The sequence below is a fragment of the Gobio gobio genome (assembly GCF_949357685.1).
Source record: "Gobio gobio genome assembly, chromosome: 24".
NCBI classification, from domain to species: domain Eukaryota; kingdom Metazoa; phylum Chordata; class Actinopteri; order Cypriniformes; family Gobionidae; genus Gobio; species Gobio gobio.
The window spans coordinates 35,603,386-35,623,210 of NC_137120.1; the positions used below are offsets into that span (position 1 = coordinate 35,603,386).

General features: G+C 40.6%; 1 protein-coding gene across 1 annotated transcript; it reads right to left on the minus strand.

The window, feature by feature from the left end:
• Positions 1–4: 4 nt before the first annotated feature.
• Positions 5–19,190, minus strand: stil (STIL centriolar assembly protein; the record flags this gene model as incomplete). The annotated part of the gene is made up of 16 exons (XM_079807109.1): positions 5–1,221; positions 2,833–3,122; positions 3,213–3,357; positions 3,485–3,686; positions 3,770–3,896; positions 3,966–4,952; positions 5,044–5,170; positions 5,301–5,410; positions 7,096–7,243; positions 7,614–7,700; positions 7,839–7,922; positions 8,007–8,248; positions 16,696–16,877; positions 16,978–17,093; positions 18,911–19,018; positions 19,105–19,190. The coding sequence occupies 16 exons, from the start codon at positions 19,188–19,190 to the stop codon at positions 498–500; spliced, it is 3,765 nt and encodes a 1,254-aa protein (XP_079663235.1). The 3' UTR covers positions 5–497.
• Between the last annotated feature and the right edge of the window lie 635 nt (positions 19,191–19,825).

The following is a 19,825-nucleotide window of genomic DNA, read 5'->3' on the forward strand; positions in this document are numbered from 1 at the left end:
AAATGAAGTTATATAAAAGAATACGTCATTTAATTAAGAGACAGATACATGTACATAAAGTCATTTAAAAAGAACATACAAAACAATAAAAAAAAACTCTGAAATTGTCTGTGCCAACTTTAGGTAAATCAGCGGAGTCAAGTAATGCCAAAAACAAGAGAAGATTTTGAATTTGAAAGTTTAAAATTAGTAAAGGAAAATGAAACGATACTTAATACTTAAGTGAGTCACTTCATGGAACTTTACTCATTTGCTGACACACAGAGTCATTAGGTAAAGAAAAACACCTTCAAGCTTTCACATGAAATAATAAATACAAAAAACATTATGTCCCCTTTGGGTTAGACAAAACAAGAAATACTTAAAAGGGTCTGTACACTTTTAAAAAATAAAATTGTGTTATACTATGTAAACAAGCACATTTTTGAGGACTGCATTAAAACATTCCTTGAATCCCTTTGACACACAGAAACAACCCTTTGGGAAATGGTGACTTTTTAGAAGAGCTTGGGCAGCTGCCGTAACCTTCTTAGATCCAGGAAATTTCCCACTGACCCCTGAGGCTCCGGGACGTCCTGCGTCCTCAGGTTTTCAGTTAGCGAGGACCTACGTTGAGGCAGAACATTCTTTGCGTCATTCTCCTTCTCTGGGTTTGTCCCGCCACGCATAAGCAGCTGCATTTTGGGCCGCAAGTCTCGAATTAACTGCTCTTGAGAGTCAACAGGAGTCGTGTAAAGATTTGCAACTGCCTTGTTTGTAATGTTTTTGAGAACCGCAGCACTTTGTTCTTGGCGGTCTTGCCTAACGCTCACGTTCTTGGACGTTTCGTACTGTACGGAGCACCCGAGAGCGGAGTCCACCATAACGGCATCCTCTTGCTCTTCCTCGCTACTGTTTTCTCCTTCAATCAGTCCGTATTTCTTCATGTACTTGCAGGTAGCTAGAGACATATTGCTGGGGGACAGTATACTGAGTCCAACGCTGCTCTTTTCAGCAGCGGGTCTTCTCAGGAGAATTGCGCTGGGGTCTGGGTGTGGGCTGGAGGACTGACCGCCCAATGAGAGTCTTGACAGTTGCGAGTCGCTTAGGTACTTAAGTGCAATAGCGTTGGCCTCCAAGCTGAGGTCTACACTGCCGCTTGGTCCCCAAATGCTGGTCCCCACTGGTTCGGAAAGAGCTAGTCTTGAAATCACTGCAGCAGGGTTTATGCAAGCGAGGGTACTGAAGAACAAAAATGTGTTAGAAACATAACTTTTAATAATAATGCTTTGATTAAAGGGTTAGTTCACCCAAAAATGAAAATTCTGTCATTAATTACTCACCCTCATGTCGTTCGACACCCGTAAGACCTCCGTTCATCTTCGGAACACAAATGAAGATATTTTAGTTGAAATCTGATGGCTGAGAAAGGCCTCCATTGGCATTCAGTACAATTACATTCCGAAGACCCATAAAAGGCACTAAAACGTTGTTACAAAGTCCATCTCACCACAGTGGCATTACAATAATTTTACGAAGCGACGACAATAGTTTTTGTGCGCAAAAAAAAATATCTAAATAACGCCTTTATCCAACTTGTTCTTGTCTTCCGTGTGTGCCTCCACGACGCATGCGCGAGAATATTACGCAGATCCGGCGTTCGGACACATGACCCAGAAGCGATTTGTTAACAAGCAGAGGAAGACGTGCGTATCTAAGCTGTTGAATTCTACATTGATCGTGCTTTAGGTCTCGGCGTAGTTCTCAAAATCGGGCTAAAGTGCGCATTTCATGGATTCCCGAACCCCGGCGCTACGTCATATTCTCGCGCATGCGTCGTGGAGGCACACACGGAAGACAAGAAGAGGTTGAATAAAGTTGTTATTTTGATTTTTTTTGTGCACATAAACTATTGTCGTCGCTTCGTAAAATTATGGTAGAGCCACTGTGGTGAGATGGACTTTGTAACGACGTTTTTAGTGCCTTTTATGGGTCTTGTGAGTGTAAATGTACTGAATGCCAATGGAGGCCTTTCTGAAGCCTTTCTCAGCCATCAGCTTTCAACAAAAATATCTTCATTTGTGTTCCGAAGATGAACGGAGGTCTTACGGGTGTCGAACGACATGAGGGTGAATAATTAATGACAGAATTTAAATTTTTGGGTGAACTAACCCTTTAAACAATCTGTCAAGGCCTGTTCACACCGGGACGATTTTCGCACGCGTTTAAATCGCAGACGTTTGACGCCTCGGGACTAAAAAAAGGGTGCCAATGTGAGTGTGCACAACGACGCGCAAAACGGCAGGCGTAAAAGCATCATTTTTAAAAAAACGCCTCGGGTTTGTTTTTTTATTTTGACGCGACGCGTTAAAAACTGTCCGACCAGGCGACCAATGAGATCGGCGCTTTTGTTCATGTGCCTGGATCTGCTGAAGTGACAGTAAAACACGACTGGGTGGCGCTCAAGCACAAAACGCTCTTGCCGAGCACACATTGATACGACGAAGAAGTAGTAAGTAGACAAAGAAGAAGATGAGCTGCTAATGCTGCTTGCCAGTTAGTAAAAAGTGTGTGAATGGTTTTGGCCATAGACATAATATATCTATGGTTTTGGCAAGCACGTAAATACTGTCTCTCTTCTTCTTCTGTGTGACAAGCGAGTGTCAGAAGCGTAAAGTGCCGCAGCACTACCTTGTGTACCGGGAGTGCCATCTACTGAATGTGCACGTTCACTCGGCGCATCGGCAGTGAAAATCGCTTGGGTGCGAACACTCAAGACACGCCGAAAAACGTCACGAAAAACGCTGGCGATATTCGTCCCGGTGTGTACAGGCTTTCAGACTACATCTGTACCTGGCACTCTCCACAGTTGCACGTGTCATCTTTGCCTGGGAAGAGTCCAGGTCTACGTTCACCCCGAGCTGTTGGAGTTGTCTCAATGTTGCACTTAAGACACGGTCCTGATCTGGTGGACTGGATCTGTGCTTTGCTTTTTGAGTTTGGGTTATGGATGTTGTCTGTGATTTCCTTGACTGATGACCTACAGGGGACAGGCTTTGTCTGTTTGAGACAAGACTCTGTTGGTCTTGCTCTATCTTTTCAGCTGCAACAGTGGAGTCTTGCAGACGACTTTGCACCTGACCCTGGAGCAGGAAATGAAATCAAAGATGGTTGTGGCAATTTCAAATTAAACATATGAAAATTGCAACTAAAGCATAAATATTGGGTCATACCAGGAGTTCTTGGTAAAATCTTGGGTCGTCCATTTCTCCATGTTCAGACAAATCTTTGCTCTGTGACTGCGAGTGATAATACATGCTAGCACTCTCTCCCAACACTGGACTCTGAAACGAATGGGCTCCAAAACCAGACGACATGCTGCATAAGACAAATAAAGTCACGATAAACATCAAACATGGCCTGGAAAACAAAAAACATATAGCGGCCTTCTACAAACCATGTATACAAGAATTCAAGAGGTTAACAGTTGCTAAAATTTCATTACTCGTGTTGAGGAGATGTTGGATGTAGAGGAGATCCAGGACTCTGCTTTTCGGAGTAATGAAATGCATTTTCAGATCCGAGTCTGGAAGTGACTGTACTATCGTTTTGACCTTCAGACTTCGGATCCATCTCAGTTTGCCAATCCAGACTTGAGGCCTCATGTGTGGGGGCCTCTTGGGGAGCGGCCCAGAACAAACTCGCCCCTAAATAACAAACAACGTTAGACAAGAACTTCAAGACATTGAAAGGAACTGATAATAAATGCAACAACCTTCCGTCATTGTACCTGTTCCTACAGCAACACTGACACTTGTTCGTTTAGGTGGAGATGTTGGCGTCTGATTGGCTCTTTCCTGATGAGCATCATGTTCACCTGGCGTTGTTTTGCTCTGAGACTCAAGGAGTTTTTGAATCTGTTGAGGACAGTCAGTTAACAACCAGCGAAGACAGGTCAACGCAAAAACCATTCAACTAATACGAACCTGGAGTTGAAGTAGCTTCAACTGACGCTCTTGATCCATGAGCATCCTGTATGCATCAGCAGGAAGGAGACCCACAGGGGTGTCCTGGACTTGGCAGCACTGGGCTTGACAGGAAGGGACTTGCTCAACAGTACCTTTGTTGGGGTTAACTGTGGGGACACACGGACTGGGGGATGGAGAGTAGTGAACTGGAACAGTAGGATGGCAAACAGGACTTTTTGTTGGAGATATGCGACAACCCAAAGATTGCCGAGAAGGCGAGAGGCAGTGATCCCCAGTTGGGACGCTCTCAGTGCCACAATGAAAACCACAAGGATTGTGCACAACGGTGGGATACACTGGTGGCCCTTGCCAGTTGTTATGATACATGGGAACATGGGTGGGTTGGTTGGTGCAGCAGCTGCAAGGATTGGTGGCTGGGGTGCTATGGAAGAGTCTGTGTTGGGACGGATGAGGGATGGGGGTCTGGTTAGGCATTACTGAACTCTTTCTGGCACTGCTGTGACCCGATGTTGGAGGTCCAGAATAAATCGATTGGGGTTTGGTTTGAAAACCTTGCGAAGAACGGTGCCTTTGTTGATGAAAAGAGCCATTTGGCGAAGCAGAGTTCTTTGTTGAGGAAGAAGATGAAGACGAGGATACGGATGATGCTGACGAGCCATCTCTTGATCTTATTGAGGGCAGGGATTTTCTACTCGCATTGGGTTGTGGTGTTTGTTGTCCTGGATTAGGATGTAGTTTGTTTTTCGGCTGAGAGAGGACGGGAGTTAGTGGTCTTCGGATTGGGGGAGGTCCAGGGGCGCTACCCTGTTCTGAAGGTCTCAACACTGAGAGGCCCTGGTGGGCAGGACTAATGCTTCTCCGCTGAACATTTGAAAGTCTATGAGGAACAGGAGTTGAGTCTTGTGTATTAACAAGACTCGCATCCAAAAAGCTGCCATCTAATACCATAGAGAGTTCTGGAACTGAAGGATGAACACGCCTAGTCTGAAGAAAAAAGGAATATTTGAACCTGTTAATGGGAATCTATCTGGAATAGAGAGGTATATCAGGGGTGCGAGGCCAGAAGTTAACAAACCTGCTGACTGACAGGATGAGGGTTTGGAGATGGCCGAGGAGAGAGGTCTTCATCTTCTACACCTGAGTCATGATCACTGATAGACAGTTTATTCTGAGGAGTAGCTGAAGATGCTGCAAGCGTTGTCCTGATAAGACAAAGCAGATGTAGTGTGTTATATTTCTTCTTGCTTTGGGAATATTGTATTCTGTCAGATACACTAAACAGCCAAACACAAATCTCAAAGTTGAAATTTTAGAGAAATAAAAAGACTGTACCCTGTTAACACAGTCTGAGAGAGGACTTCCTCAAACAGCACAGTTTCCTGATTTTGGTTCTCAGCACTGAGCTCAAATTGTAGAGGTCGACCTTCTGAAGGCTCTACATTCTGTATTGTAAAATATGTAATATGATTAAAAGCTTAAAAATTAAAGCAATATGTACTATACAAAAAACAAAGATCAATTGGAAAAACACAATTGCTCTAGAAATCAGGGCTCCAGACTTGGACACCAGCATTTTGCGACCAAAATTTGAGAGTGCGCGACTGAATTTTACATCCAGTCGTACATGCGACCAGTAAATTTGCCTGCTGTATTTGGTACTGGAGAAATTAAGAAAATACACTTACTATTTATAATTGATAGACGTTATATGTTGCAAATTCTATCTTTGCCAGACGTTTTTATATGAGATAATATTAAACTATTTGTCCGTGATGCATTTTTGCGATTCGCAATCCAGAAGAGAAAGCGAGCGAGCGCTCTCACGTGGAGCTACATCGCACAACACCACAGTGTTTGGTCACCCAAAAATGAAAATTCTGTCATTAATTACTTACCCTTATGTCGTTGGACACCCGTAAGACCTCCATTCATCTTCGGAACACAAATGAAGATATTTTAGTTGAAATCTGATGGCTCTGAAAGGCCTCCATTGGCACAATGGCACTTTACACTCTCAAGACCCTTAAAAGGTACTAAAGACGTCGTTACAAAGTCCATCTCACTACAGTGGTTCTAAAATAACTTTATGAATCGGCGACAATAGTTTTTGTGCGCAAAAAAACCCTAAATAACGACTTGTATAGTGATGACGATTTCAAAACACAGCATCATGAAGCTTCGAAGCGTTATGAATCAGTGAGTCGATTCAGCAGTTTGGCGGTTTGACACACGATCCAAATCATAATTCGGTAAGAGTAGTAATACCGTTAAAACCTTAACGATACCGATCCCTATTAGTAATACAGTGGAAATTAGTAGATTTGGTTAGCATGTTGATTTACGGTGTGCGCCCCTACATTTTCTGGTTGTGCCCCTAACATTTTCAGTTAGGGGCCATTGTCTGGAGCCCTGGAAATATTAAAGGGTAAGTTCACCCAAAAATGAAAATTCTGTCATTAATTACTTACCCTCATGTCGTTCGACACTCGTAAGACCTCCGTTCATCTTCGGAACATAAATGAAGATTTAGTTGAAATCTGATGGCTCTGAAAGGCCTCCATTGGCACAATGGCACTTTACACTCTCAATCCCCTTAAAAGGTACTAAAGACTTCGTTACAAAGTCCATCTCACTACAGTGGTTCTACAATAACTTTGAATCGGCGAGAATAGTTTTTGTGCGCAAAAAACCCCTAAAAAACGACTTATATAGTGATGACGCTTTCAAAACACGGCATCATGAAGCATCGAAGCGTTATGAATCAGTGAGTCGAATCATGATTCGGATCGCGTGTCAAACCGCCAAACTGTTGAAATTTGGCGATTCAAACTGCTGATTGCAAACCGTGCATTGTGCCAATGGAGGCCTTTCAGAGCCATCAGATTTCAACTAAAATATCTTCATTTGTGTTCTGAAGATGAACGGAGGTCTTACGGGTGTCGAACGACATGAGGGTAAGTAATTAAGGACAGAATTTTCATTTTTGGGTGAACTAACCCTTTAATTTAATTCATAATCAGATGACACAAATTCAGTACAGGTTGCATGAAAAGGGGAACAATGTTTCCTATCGACCTTGGCGTATTCAGATTTAATTTGTAAAGTACAAAGGCATAGACAGACCGACCTTGTAAAGTGTGAACGACTCTGTACTGGTGAGCAGCTGAAAGCTCATTTGCTGCTGCCCGACACATGGCTTACACTGGTAGAACTCCGGATCCCGGTGAGTCAGAGAATACAGGACCACCAGGAAAGCGCCTCCCTCTGACATCACTCTGGATCAGATGTAGACATGAATTTTTTATTTTGATGATAATAATAATTTTTCAGACATTTCACAAAGACTGTAGCATTTAGTTTGATTTACACTTACATGCAGGGACAATTTAAGAAATAATATTAAAACAATGCTTTCATAAACAACAGATTAGTAATCAAAAATATCAATAAAAACAAAGATTTTCAGAATGCATTTCATTTCTGTAATATGATCGGCATCATGGGCTGTAATACCTCTGGTTACAACTTTTCATTTAATTTGAAATATTAATCAGAATAACTTACACAAATTGTGTTGCCTTTATATTTGAGCCCTTCTTGGAGCTAACTGACAAAAGACAAAGAGCAGATGGATGGGACACTCACTTGTCTTGGAGGGCGGAGCTGTGCAGGTACCTCAGACACCACGCCCACACCAGGGGATTATGGATGTGTGTAACGCCACTCAACCATCTGCCGCAGGAGAACAACTGTTACACACCTACTCTGAACATCTTGCAGAACTCAAAGCATGTAATTAATGGGGCTGAATTATAATACCTCCCAACAGTCGGAATAAAGTAGTAAGAAAGTCACCATTTAAGTACTTACATTCCTACTAATGGGAGAGTGTAAGCCTTCGGATCAGATTCAAGTATGAGGAGAAGTTTCCTAGTCTGATCCATAGTTAGAAACCTGAGACAGAATGTCACATTTTAAAACACAAAATATTCTGAGGACAAAACATGGCCATATAAGCAAATAGAAGTGCTTCCTTACCCACGTTTCCTGCTGTTTTGGGCCACACCTGCAGGGCTGCTGAGGTTCCTGGCCAGTGCGGTAGGGATGACGGGCACTGCCCGGACAGGGACGGCATCTAGCGTGCAGGCCAGAGTGACAGCCGCCCAGGACAGGTCAAAGGTGAGTCTGTCCATGTTCTCAGAGCAGCTGAGACGAGCTCGCAAGGTGAGGAGTTTGGACAACTCCAGGATCTCTTTACTGCAGCAGAAATGTTGAAGCATCTAGAAAGAGACATGGAAGTAAGCATTAGTGGACCATCTTATTGTACATCAAATTTAAAATATGATTTCTGGACAATTCTGGAATTAAAAACATTTAGTTTACCCCTGCCACCCAAAAAAGGTTTTATTTGAATTTAAAGAATGAAACGGGGATTAACTGAAAGAAGTCTCTTTCTACATTCACACTGAAAGTCTTGGCGCTTAATTCTGATTTTATTCCTCAGATCCCATTTTTTTTGTTTGGCTGTTCACAATGTTTTTTAAAGGTAGGGTAAGACATTTTTTTATTAACCCCCTTTGTTATAGTGGTTAAAACTCTCTTTACATCCTAATAGCAATCAATAATAGAAGTGGTCTAAATATTAAAACATGTACATATACAGTGCATCCGGAAAGTATTCACAGCGCTTAAAGGATTAGTTTACTTTTAAATAAACCTTTGCTGATAATTTACTCACCCCCATGTCATCCAAGATGCCCATGTCTTTCTTTCTGCAGTCGAAAAGAAATTAAGGTTTTGGATGAATACATTCCAGGGGTTTCCTCCATATAATGGACTTCAATGGGCCCCAAACAGTTCAAGGTCCAAATGACAGTTTCAGTGCAGCTTCAAAGGGCTTTAAACGATACCAGACGATGAATAAGGGTCTTATCTAACCAAACGATCAGTTTCTGTGAGAAACCGAGCAGTATTTATGCTGTTATTTTACCTCTTTTCAGACGAGCGTGATCATCTCTGAGCTCCGCCATAACTTCCGCTAAGTGAGGTCAAATACGATCGTGGTCATAGATATATCGATCGTAGATGCCTCATTCTACTGATCCGTGCAGGTGCTAATGAGGCATCTACGTATACATCTATGACCACGCTCGTATTTGACCTCACTTAGCGGAAGTTATGGCTGAGCTCAGAGATGATCACGCTCGTCTGAAAAGAGGTAAAATAATAGCATAAATACTGTTCGGTTTCTCGCAGAGACTGATCGTTTCGCTATACAAGACCCTTATTCATCATCTGGTATTGTTTAAAGCCCTTTGAAGCTGCACTGAAACTGTCATTTGGACCTTGAACCGTTTGGAGCCCATTGAAGTCCATTATATGGAGGAAACCCCTGGAATGTATTCATCCAAAACCTTAATTTCTTTTCGACTGCAGAAAGAAAGACATGGACATCTTGGATGACATGGGGGTGAGTAAATTATCAGCAAAAGTTTATTTAAAAGTGAACTAATCCTTTAATTTTTCTCCACATTTTGTTGTTACAGCCTTATTCCAAAATGGATTAAATTCATTATTTTGAATGAGCAGGGTTTTACTTCAACTGCTCAGGTATAATCCATTTCCGTAAAACTTCAGTATTTTATTTTATATAAAATAGCGGTGATGTTTCCACGCAATTAAAGCGTTTTATTTCAACAGTAGTGACAGTGGCGTAACTTTGTTTTAAAAAGTGGGTGGGACAGGTGTGTGTCGGAGGTGGTATGATATAGCATTGCTAATACAATGCAATCTCAGATATAAATATACAATAACAATTGCAGAAATTGCATTGGGTTTTATTGATATAGAACTCATGTTTAATGTGATAGTTTCATTCTTGCATCTATATATTGTTATTGGCGAGATTTTTCACGTGAATAAATGCATAGATTCTGGAAATTTGTTTGTATTGTCTAATGGTACATTTTTTGTTGAGCGTGTCAGAGGTTCTGGGTTCTAATCTGCCCTTGAATAGTTGTTTTTTTCTTATCAAAACCGAATATCATCAGAGATTGCATATCAAGCATTTTTGTTTTGTGATTTCACCGAAACAAATAGAAAGTCTCATTAACGGCATTAAGCGATAGATTAAAGCGCTCGTCCGTGTGAAGACTGCACACAGTGTGCTGTGCACGAGCCACAAGAGAAATCCGCGCCACTTATAACAGCGGCAACAAGTGCCAGATCGCCTCTTATTTAAAGCCGCACTAGGTAACTTTTGCTCTCGGGCTCCCCCTACAGTTGTGAAACAGTATTGTCCTCTACTACTGTCGTAAACGGTCACTCTACATCAGGGGATGCATCGCACGTGCATTTGTTGACATGACAACTATGATAGCCCTGAACTCTGCAGGAGTTCACATGCAGGTGTTCTGCTTGTGTCGCGTGTGAAATGTCTTCATCCCAGGTACAGTGGCATATGTTTCAGCATGTCATATGAATACAATTTCATGGGTTTTATTTTTTTTCAAACGCCAAATGATCGCGATGCTCACGTTTACAAGCCAGCGTCATTATAGTAGCCTAGTCTATTGGTTCCCGTTTTACAGAATCTATATGATACTTCAATTCAATGTTTGAGTGGTAGGTAATAACCATATATCGTCAATATTATAATATCAAGCTACCATAGATAAATCTGCAAATTCGAAAAATCGATTTGCACTAAAGCTTGAGGAAAGACAAATAAACCAATATCACAGACATGTTAGGTATCCTAAAATATGATTTTGTATGTATTACGTATTTACTTGCAAGAATGTAGCCCCTCCTCCTTCAGCTCACGCCAACGAGCAAACGCTGACCCAATGCTGATCCTCGTCCTGCCTTTAATCCCATGACTTTCTCGTTTCCTCTTTTTGCTTTCCTCAGACAAAACCTTTGCTTTCTTATTTTTCTGTGCTGCTTCGGCCATGACTATAACATTCGGCAAACAAATGATTTGCGAGCGTTTTTTTCACGCACGTCCGAATTTAAGGAAGTGGGGATGGTGGTGGAAGTGACGTATATGCCGTAAAGCAGTCTAATTTTGTAGTTCTTTTTGTTCTCGGGTTACTACCCGAAACCCGAAGTTTAAAAGTACGATTAAAAACGATACAGACCCCGTCAGGCTATGGCAGACGTGTCATTCAACCTATTGTAAGTCGATGTATCATCACAAGAGTTTTGAAAATATATTATGAAGGTTGAAAAGTTACCTAGTGCTGCTTTAATAAACCAATGAAATGATGCTCTGCTAGTTAACTGGAGAGATTTTGTATGTATTGGGTAGGTTCATCCGTGCCGCGAGAGGTTTCAAAAAGTAGAGACAATAGTGACCCTGGCAAAAAGTGGTGGGGACATGTCCCACCCATCCCACCCACAAATTACGCCTATGAGTAGTGACCACGGTGACTTGGCAGTTGACAATGGCTTGAGCGGTTTGACTCTGTCATCTGCTCATGAGACCGCAGTGGCCGTCCTGAGGAGAGCTCAAACGTGGGCAGCTCAAACGTGTCAATGAGCTATGGACGGAGCGTGAGAGAAATTCAGTGAAGGTGGTAAAGAGTACAGCGTGTGCCTGTGAAGGAGAGCTGTGAGGGGGCGGATGATGACGGCACAACCAGGGACGTCGTTAGGCCTATTTTAGGGGGGCTGAAGCTACCCCAAAAGGTTCCTACGCCCCCTTAAATGATAATAAGAACAACAATAACAATTTGACATCAATAACCGTATCCTCATTCATATTTAGACGCAACAAATTATATATATCCAGCTACAAAAAAAAGCCGAAAAGTCGGAAGTTGGACGGAAGTACAAAGAGTCGTTGTGCTATCAAGATGATGCACCACGTCTCGTTGCATTGGTGTGAACTGTGGCAGCCTTCAGAGCGTTGCAGACCGGAGCACTACTGCAAGTAACTGGAGGATTCATCTCGTCTCGTCGTTACCAAGGTTATAATCGTTAACGAAAATGAACGAAAAAACTAAAACTAGGTGGGTTGTCGTTAACTGAAATAAAAATAAAAACAAGGCATTACAAAAAAACGATAACTAACCAAATCTGTAATGTGTGTTTGGCAAAACAAACTAAAATAAAATTATTGATTAAATGACCGTAGTTTTCATATTTATCAATGTCTTTCATTGAGCAAATAACATTCAGCTGCATTTCCTTTGCCTGCGTCTCTTACTCACGCGAGACACACACACACACACACACACACACAGGGCTCTACGCTAACATTTTTCTTGAGGAGCACTTGTGCTCCTAATTTAAAAAAATTAGGAGCAGTCAAAAATTTAGGAGCACTTTCTGATCAATAACACACATTCCAATTATAACTTTCCCATTACAGGATGATCTTTGTCCCTTTAAATTAATGCCCAGGGGCATTTTTACCATTATAAGAGCAATGTTTTCTAATCTTATTAAATGTATGCATCATCTTTTGTCAATTTCGTAAATTAAAATAGAAAAGTTGTTTTTAAAATGTTAATTTAAACAATCAATTCAGTTAGAGCAATAAGACACAATCAGACTGTAACCAATCTAATTAAATCAGCATCAAAAGATCAATCTTTACACTGTAGAAGTGGCACAGCAGCTCTATCTGAAGTGCTGTTTAGACACATTTACATAGATTTAATGCAGCTCATGGGTAAATAATGTTGTATGAATGTTTTAAATATAAGTTTTTGAATTTATAAATAGGCTATGTACAAGTTAAACTTAAACTTAGTTAAAAGATTTCTATTTTAAATAAAAAGTCCATGCAAAGTATAAATATGAAAATAAAACAGCCAGTAGGTGGCGTCAAGTCTATGTGCGAGTCGTTCATTAAATCGTTCAAACTCAGATGCATTCGATCGAAACGCTTGGAGATGCGCAACAGTTCTGATGTAGTTTTTATTTTCACGAAATAAACAGTATTGTGGCTAAAACGTTGTTACTTAATTTCAACTTGTCTATTGGACTTTTTTTTACAAGATCAGTATCACATTTGCAATCATTTCAATACTCTGTCCGTGACTTTAGGCGCTCTGGAGCTTAATAAACAGAACTGCAGGCGTCTCGCGGAAGAACACTGCAGCCGGATCTACTTCTCTCTGTTTATGTCTATGGCGAGTCACACAGGGACTGTGCTCCTCCGCAGCGCTGCGAACCAAACTGGAATTGAATAGTCAGAATATAAACACTTATTGTATGTGTACCGTAGTGATTCAGGGTAAGATAAAAACACGGTTTGGAAAATTGATTCATAATGTACTCACTCATACGCATCTAGTCATTTTTAAACACAATAAATGTTATGGACTGCAGCTGATAAAGATTAAATCAAGAACTCATACAGGAGCGTTTTTAAATTATTTTCTCCTAATTCATTTTTGGTGGCATTTTTGCCCCAAGCCCCTGTTAATTTCCGACCTTGTTTATGATAATCCAAATGTGGTATTTCTAGTTAATTTTGGCTGCAAAGAAACATCAGCGCGAGCCGCGAGGCGTCTGGTAAGTGCATGGCCGCGTCACACCCGTTTCACCCATAGACCGTGGTTTCAATCGGTGAAGTGTTATTCCTTCGCACACATTTTTTGCATATGCTCTGCTGACAGAAGGCATGAAAAGCAGTTGATTGCAGCACGAAACATAACAGTTGCTCAATCAGTCAGTGTTTAGTTTTTAGTCCAATTGTATTATACATCTATTCATGAGAATCGATCGGGTCACTCGCACCAGTGCGCCTAAATATATTTTCGCAGTCGCACGCATTAATTTTCAGGCGCCCAAAATGGTCGCTATGTAGAGCCCTGATCTACATGAGAAAGAGTGTTCGACGTTGAAAGCAAGTACGCGAAAGTTTGGTATCTCGTGAACACCTTTACACAATCACACATTAAAAAGTGGTATAAAAATATTTTTAAAGGTGAACTATGTAGGATTTTTGCAGTAAAATATCCAGAAACCACTAGGCCAGTGTTATATATTTTGTTCAGTTGAGTACTTAGAATATCCCAAATGTTTCCAACTATTTGTAAATCGTGAGAAATTGCTATTTTAACCAAGGAACCGGGACGTGTGAGCTCTGCGTGTGAGGGAGTCGCCTGTCGATTGCGTCATCTGCGTCACCCTCGGTTTCCGGTTTTATTCAGTGAAACACTTTACTCTCACTGCAGTGTGAACAAGTGTCATAGCAGCCGCTGAGCGAACATCATAACTTCCTTTTCAACACACTTAGATATATCTAATACGATAAACAGAGTTGCGTGACCTCAAACTCATGACTGGAAAAGAGGAAGTGGCGCCGGCAACCGTGTCATAATAAAAGTCCCGCCGGCGATTATGCCATAATAACAGTCCTGCTCTTCAATCGCTCCTGCGGCCTTGCTCAGCTCCACAACACTCGGTCCTGCTCTGCTTCTCTACAGTAATGTTAATAATCGCATACATGAACATGATTTCTGCCCGAGTCCTATACTGACTATTTTCCACCGGCTGTGAGGTGAAGACCACATGTCCCAAGATTCTGCGCTCAAATGTGGCGTCATCAAACTACGCCTTTGTTTTGAACAGGCGACCTCTAGTGGATGGAAAAGTTACATAGTGCAGCTTTAATTCAGAATATAATTTTGTCAGTGTATTAAAGGTCCCGTTTTTCGTGTTTTTTTTTAAGCTTTGATTGTGTTTACAGTGTGCAATATAACATGTGTTCATGTTTCGCGTGTAAAAAAACAGTATTTTTCACACAATTTACTTTCACACAATCTGTATACCACTGTTTTCACTGTCCTCAAAACGGCTTGAAAGATTTCCCTGTTCTATGAAGTCCCTCCTTCAGAAATACGTAACGAGTTCTGATTGTGCCAGCGGTTCCTGTGTTGTGATTCGACAGCAGCTTGGGGCACGCAGAGCGCACATTACCGGAAAGGTCACGCCTCTCACCATAACGGGGATGCATGCGCTCAATGATCTCTAAGTACAGCGTCCCTGGGAAAGCCAAACAAAGGTGACTTGACTCCGGAATGAAAATAACAGCGTCTCGACGACATGGCAACAAACAAACTATACGAACGCAACCGAACGCAACACTTCCTATTCTCCACGAGGGAGCAACAAGACCACGCCCCCTTTTTCACGTACTCTTGTGGGCGGAGGTTAGTCGACATACTGCTCTACTGACGTAATTAAAGCAGGATGTACCAGGATGTAGTCCAAACCAGCCGTTCGCTGTAGGCTTTGAAAGGGAACTTCTGTTAAATAAAATATCTCGCTTGGCATTGAACTTTGAGCTTTATAATTTTACAGGTATTATAAATGCTCTAACAGCAATATTACACACTAACTAAAGTTTGAAAAATGGGATCACGAAGAACAGGACCTTTAATGTCGACCCGAGAAGTGATTGCTACTTTAGAAAGTTAACTAGTCGCAAGTTTGAGGTAAAATGCACTCGGGTTGTCGATGTCAAAACACTATATAAGCTGTGATTCAAATATGAAATAATGTTATGTCATTAGGCTATTGTATAGGGTGTGAAAATTGTACAGCTGTGGTATTTGTATAGGTTTAGCTCAATTTAGGTTTAGCTGTATATTTGTATTTTAGCTCAAAAATGGGTTGAATACATGCGGTTCTGTGCACCGACTATATACACGCTGTGATTGGCCTGACCAGAGTTGGGTTTTTCCAGCTCTCAGGTCTACCGAGAGTTGCTAGACTACACTCCAGGAAAATAAATGTTCTGCCGCTAGGGTGCGTCTAGATTTCTAGGCTATCGATTCTTAGCATTTTAAATCGATTATAGACCGAAATCAACGATTCGCGATTCAAAAATACATGTTTCAACATCGATGCAGAGATAACGAGTGAATCAGCCCTATGATCTAGACTCGAGTGATGTAAGTCGCATGAAATCTAATAGGACAGTTCAGATTGAGGTCACATGTGGCCCACATCAGAATCAAAAAGATCAGATTCCATGTGGTTTGGCTGTTCACACGGTTACAAAAAAAATGTGGGCCACTTTTGCCTGCAGTCTGAACACAGCCTTATGTTCTTCAAAGGTTGGATTTATTTAATCAAATACATTGAAAACTGTAATATTGTAAAATATTACTACAATATAAATAAATATCAATTTTCTATTTTAATATATTTTAAAATGTAATATATTCCTATAATTAAAGCTGAGTTTTCAGCATCATTAATTACTCCAGTCTTCAGTGTCACACGATCCTTCAGAAATCAGTCTAATATGCTGATTTGCTGAAGAAACATTTCTTATAATTATCACCAAATGTTAATATTTTTGTGGAAACCATAATACATTATTGCAGGATTTGCAGCAATTACTTGAAACATTTTTTTAATGCCATTAATTTAATACATTCTTGCTGAATAAAATAATTTCTTCCAAAAAAAAAACTTTGAATTGAAGTGAATATTAAAATGTGTCTTATATTAAAATCACACATCCAATGTTAAATTAAGAACATTAAGAAACCACGCCAGATGGAAGCAGTGCCACACACTTATTATAATCACCTGTCTCTAAGGAACACTGTGTCACAATCAGGGCAGCTGTTACTGACAGGTTACAGGGTGAAGTTGACTACTATTATGCCCCCATAATTTGCCATAGCAACGAGAGGAAAGCGCCCCAGCCATTAGATCCTAAACATGTGCCGTCAGCAATTCTCAGATCAGTTACCTTAAACGAGATGTTCAAATCCTCCCCAGAGTGCACCGTGCTGCCAGTAACATGCTGGGCTTCAAATACACACGGCACAAGGATGTCTCCGGGGAGCAGGGCAGTTGGTGCTTTCCCAGGACATCCCGTCTGCTCTCTTCCCGGATCAAAACGATCCAGGGTTATTGTCACACCTTCCTCATCTAGGAAAATAAGATCTAGTCACTAAAACACATCTAAATATGAAATAATCATTGTAAGATATCCAAATACAGGCTCTCTCAGGAAATGCAACATACTAACCGCTGTCTACTGCCAGCGTTCCAAGCAGGAAACAGAAAAACTGAGGCTTGTTGGTCTGTCTAGCATGCCGGTGAGCTAAACGTAACGCTTTTTCCACAAGTAACAGTCTTGGATTCCTGAAAAACGCCAAATGTTACAGAGAACATAGAAATCAGGACTTTTTTCCAACAGTGTTTCACAAAATCCTCAGATAAGATCTATTAGAAGTCGTCTTCAGTAATTGCAAAAGCTGAAATATAATAAAATATTCGATGTAAGACAATTTATTTCAGTTAGTTCGAATTTTTGAAGGTAAAAGTTGAGGAACTACAATGACTAAAAGTATTAAAGTTAAATGTGAATATAAAAATAGAAAACCATTCCATTTCCATTTGTTAACGTTAATATTTATTAATCTGTTAACATTAGTTAATAACAATACAAGTGTTCGTTGTGAGTTCATGTCTGCTCACATTCAATAAATAATATTAAAGGGGTCATGTATTGAGAAATCAACTTTCCCTTGAGCTTTTGATATATAAAATATCATGGTAATATAAGAATATCCTGTAAGTTTCAGAGCTGAAAACTTCCTTGTTAGTCAAAGATAAGCTTTTATTGACACCAGGTCCAGAAAACACTCGATCTCAGAATGTGCCCGGCTCTGACGTGAGAGTGTAGTGAAGCACCGCCTCAACAGAAGAAGAAAAACGCCTGATTCTGTAGCCCCGCCCTCCGACTCGTACCACTAACATAACACAGGCCTACATGGAGCTAAACCACATGGAATTTCTAAACATACCACATAAGCTTCATTCGGATTCCAATATTATGAATGCATGGAGGAGCGTTTGTTCCTTCATTTCACCACGGATTCGTTTGTAAACAAGAGACTGGATTTGCAGACAGGATGAGATTGAGGACTTGATATTTGAAGGAAAAATACAATTGCGGAAGTTGATCATGCAATCTGCAACGTACTGATGCGTACTGGTGTCTGTGTGTGTGATACACGGTTTGCGCTTATATCCACCAATCGGGCGGGCCAAGTAATAAAAAATAACATTCCAATCAATCGCGGGTGGATGAGAGATAAATCATTGTGTTTGTATGATAAAGATGTTTTGCGAGCCCAGTGGGACGAATTATTCCGGTTGCCGTTTTCCCACCTGCTTCAAAACAATCCCTCACAGTGTACCCGCAAGGAGCCGAAGCTCATTAAATATGCAAATATTATCCAATCCTAGCTGTGGGCGTTTACTTCCAAGTCTTCAGTGGTATGCCCATAAAATCCGAGCGTGCAGGAGAGAGCCTATTACTTATTCATTATGATGTTTTTTTAATGTAAAAACCACGCAAACATCATAAGTAGACCTCAGACAACAGTGTAAAAAATGAAAAAGCCAGTTCATGACCCTTTTAACAGATACTACTTTTGATTTTAATAATGTATTAGCAAATATTGAAATTTACAAAATTTCAACAATTTATAAAAAATGCGTTAGAAATATTTGTCATTGTTAGTTTGTGTTAACAAATTGGAACATTATTGTAAAGTGCAGTTGTGTTACTGAAAAATTAATACAACTGACAAAGGTACAAACAAAGTTACTAAAACTAGCAAGTATACAAATATTAATGAATAATACATAAACTGTAGTAAAATAATCGGATGGGTTGCGCGACTTAATTTATTTTCACTATGACTGCGAAGAAATGTCCAAAAATCGATTTAATTGATTAAAATATTTAAATAATCACAGCAACACACGACTCTAGGACAAAATAAAACTAAATGCAAAATACATTTTGCTTTCATCATTCCTATTAGTACCTGAAAATTGATCAAGATTGTGTTTTTCCCCCAGTACGTAATCACATGACGTCGATGGTGAAAATATGTTTTACCCATAAACTTACATAAATGACAAATACAGATGACAGAAAGACTCACCTGTAATATGAGAAATGCAGACTGACAACATCACCACTGGGAGATGGATCCCAGAGAGAGACTTTAGATGTTGGGAACGTCAATGGAGATAGGGCATTATCCGATGATCTTAAAAACATGAAAAATCATTACTTTATTGAACAAAAACAACGTTTTAAAATAGTGGTTTGTGTTCAATGCATGAGAAAGCTTACCTGAGGTTTTGAAGGGTTTCTGTTCTAAGACTGTTCTCCAAGATGTGGGCTGGCAACCCTTTAAAATCCACTTGAACACGATTCATCCTGTGGAAAATATGATTTTTTTAATGAACGAAAGCTGAATTAAATCTGATCACGAGTCAATTTTTGCTTGAATAGTGCGCTTTCAAAATATCTTAGATGCTCAGATTGGATGTTTTGATATTATGTTTGGCAGGTTGGGTGACTTAGCTTACATGCTAACATGACAATACTACTAGAAACACTTAAAAACCTATAACACATCACTTAAAACGTCTTATAACTGAGGCAGGACATTTAATAGCTTACCTTTGGGCTGTTTGAACGCTTTTCTCATGCCTTCGTCGTGTTTTAATCGCGACGCTGCAAATTGTGAGCGTGAGTATGGACCACAAATGTGTTGAAACTGTCCACCCAGCGCTTCGAGCGGTATTAACCGCGCCAAGACGCGTGTAATGACCGGTGAGTTAATAATTGAACTCGTTTAACGTGCCAGAAAACGGAGAAATGCCAGTTGTTGTCAATAAACAATGAAATACAAGACGAATGCATTCAGCAAACGCAACAACTCGAAAATAAATTGTGGCGCTGTTTCCAGGTTCCAATGGCGGGGCGCTGCAGCAGGGCGGCTCAGCCAATAGGAATCCACTTGTGAGGGACACTCGACCAATCAGAAAAGAGGAACCGGATCCCTTGC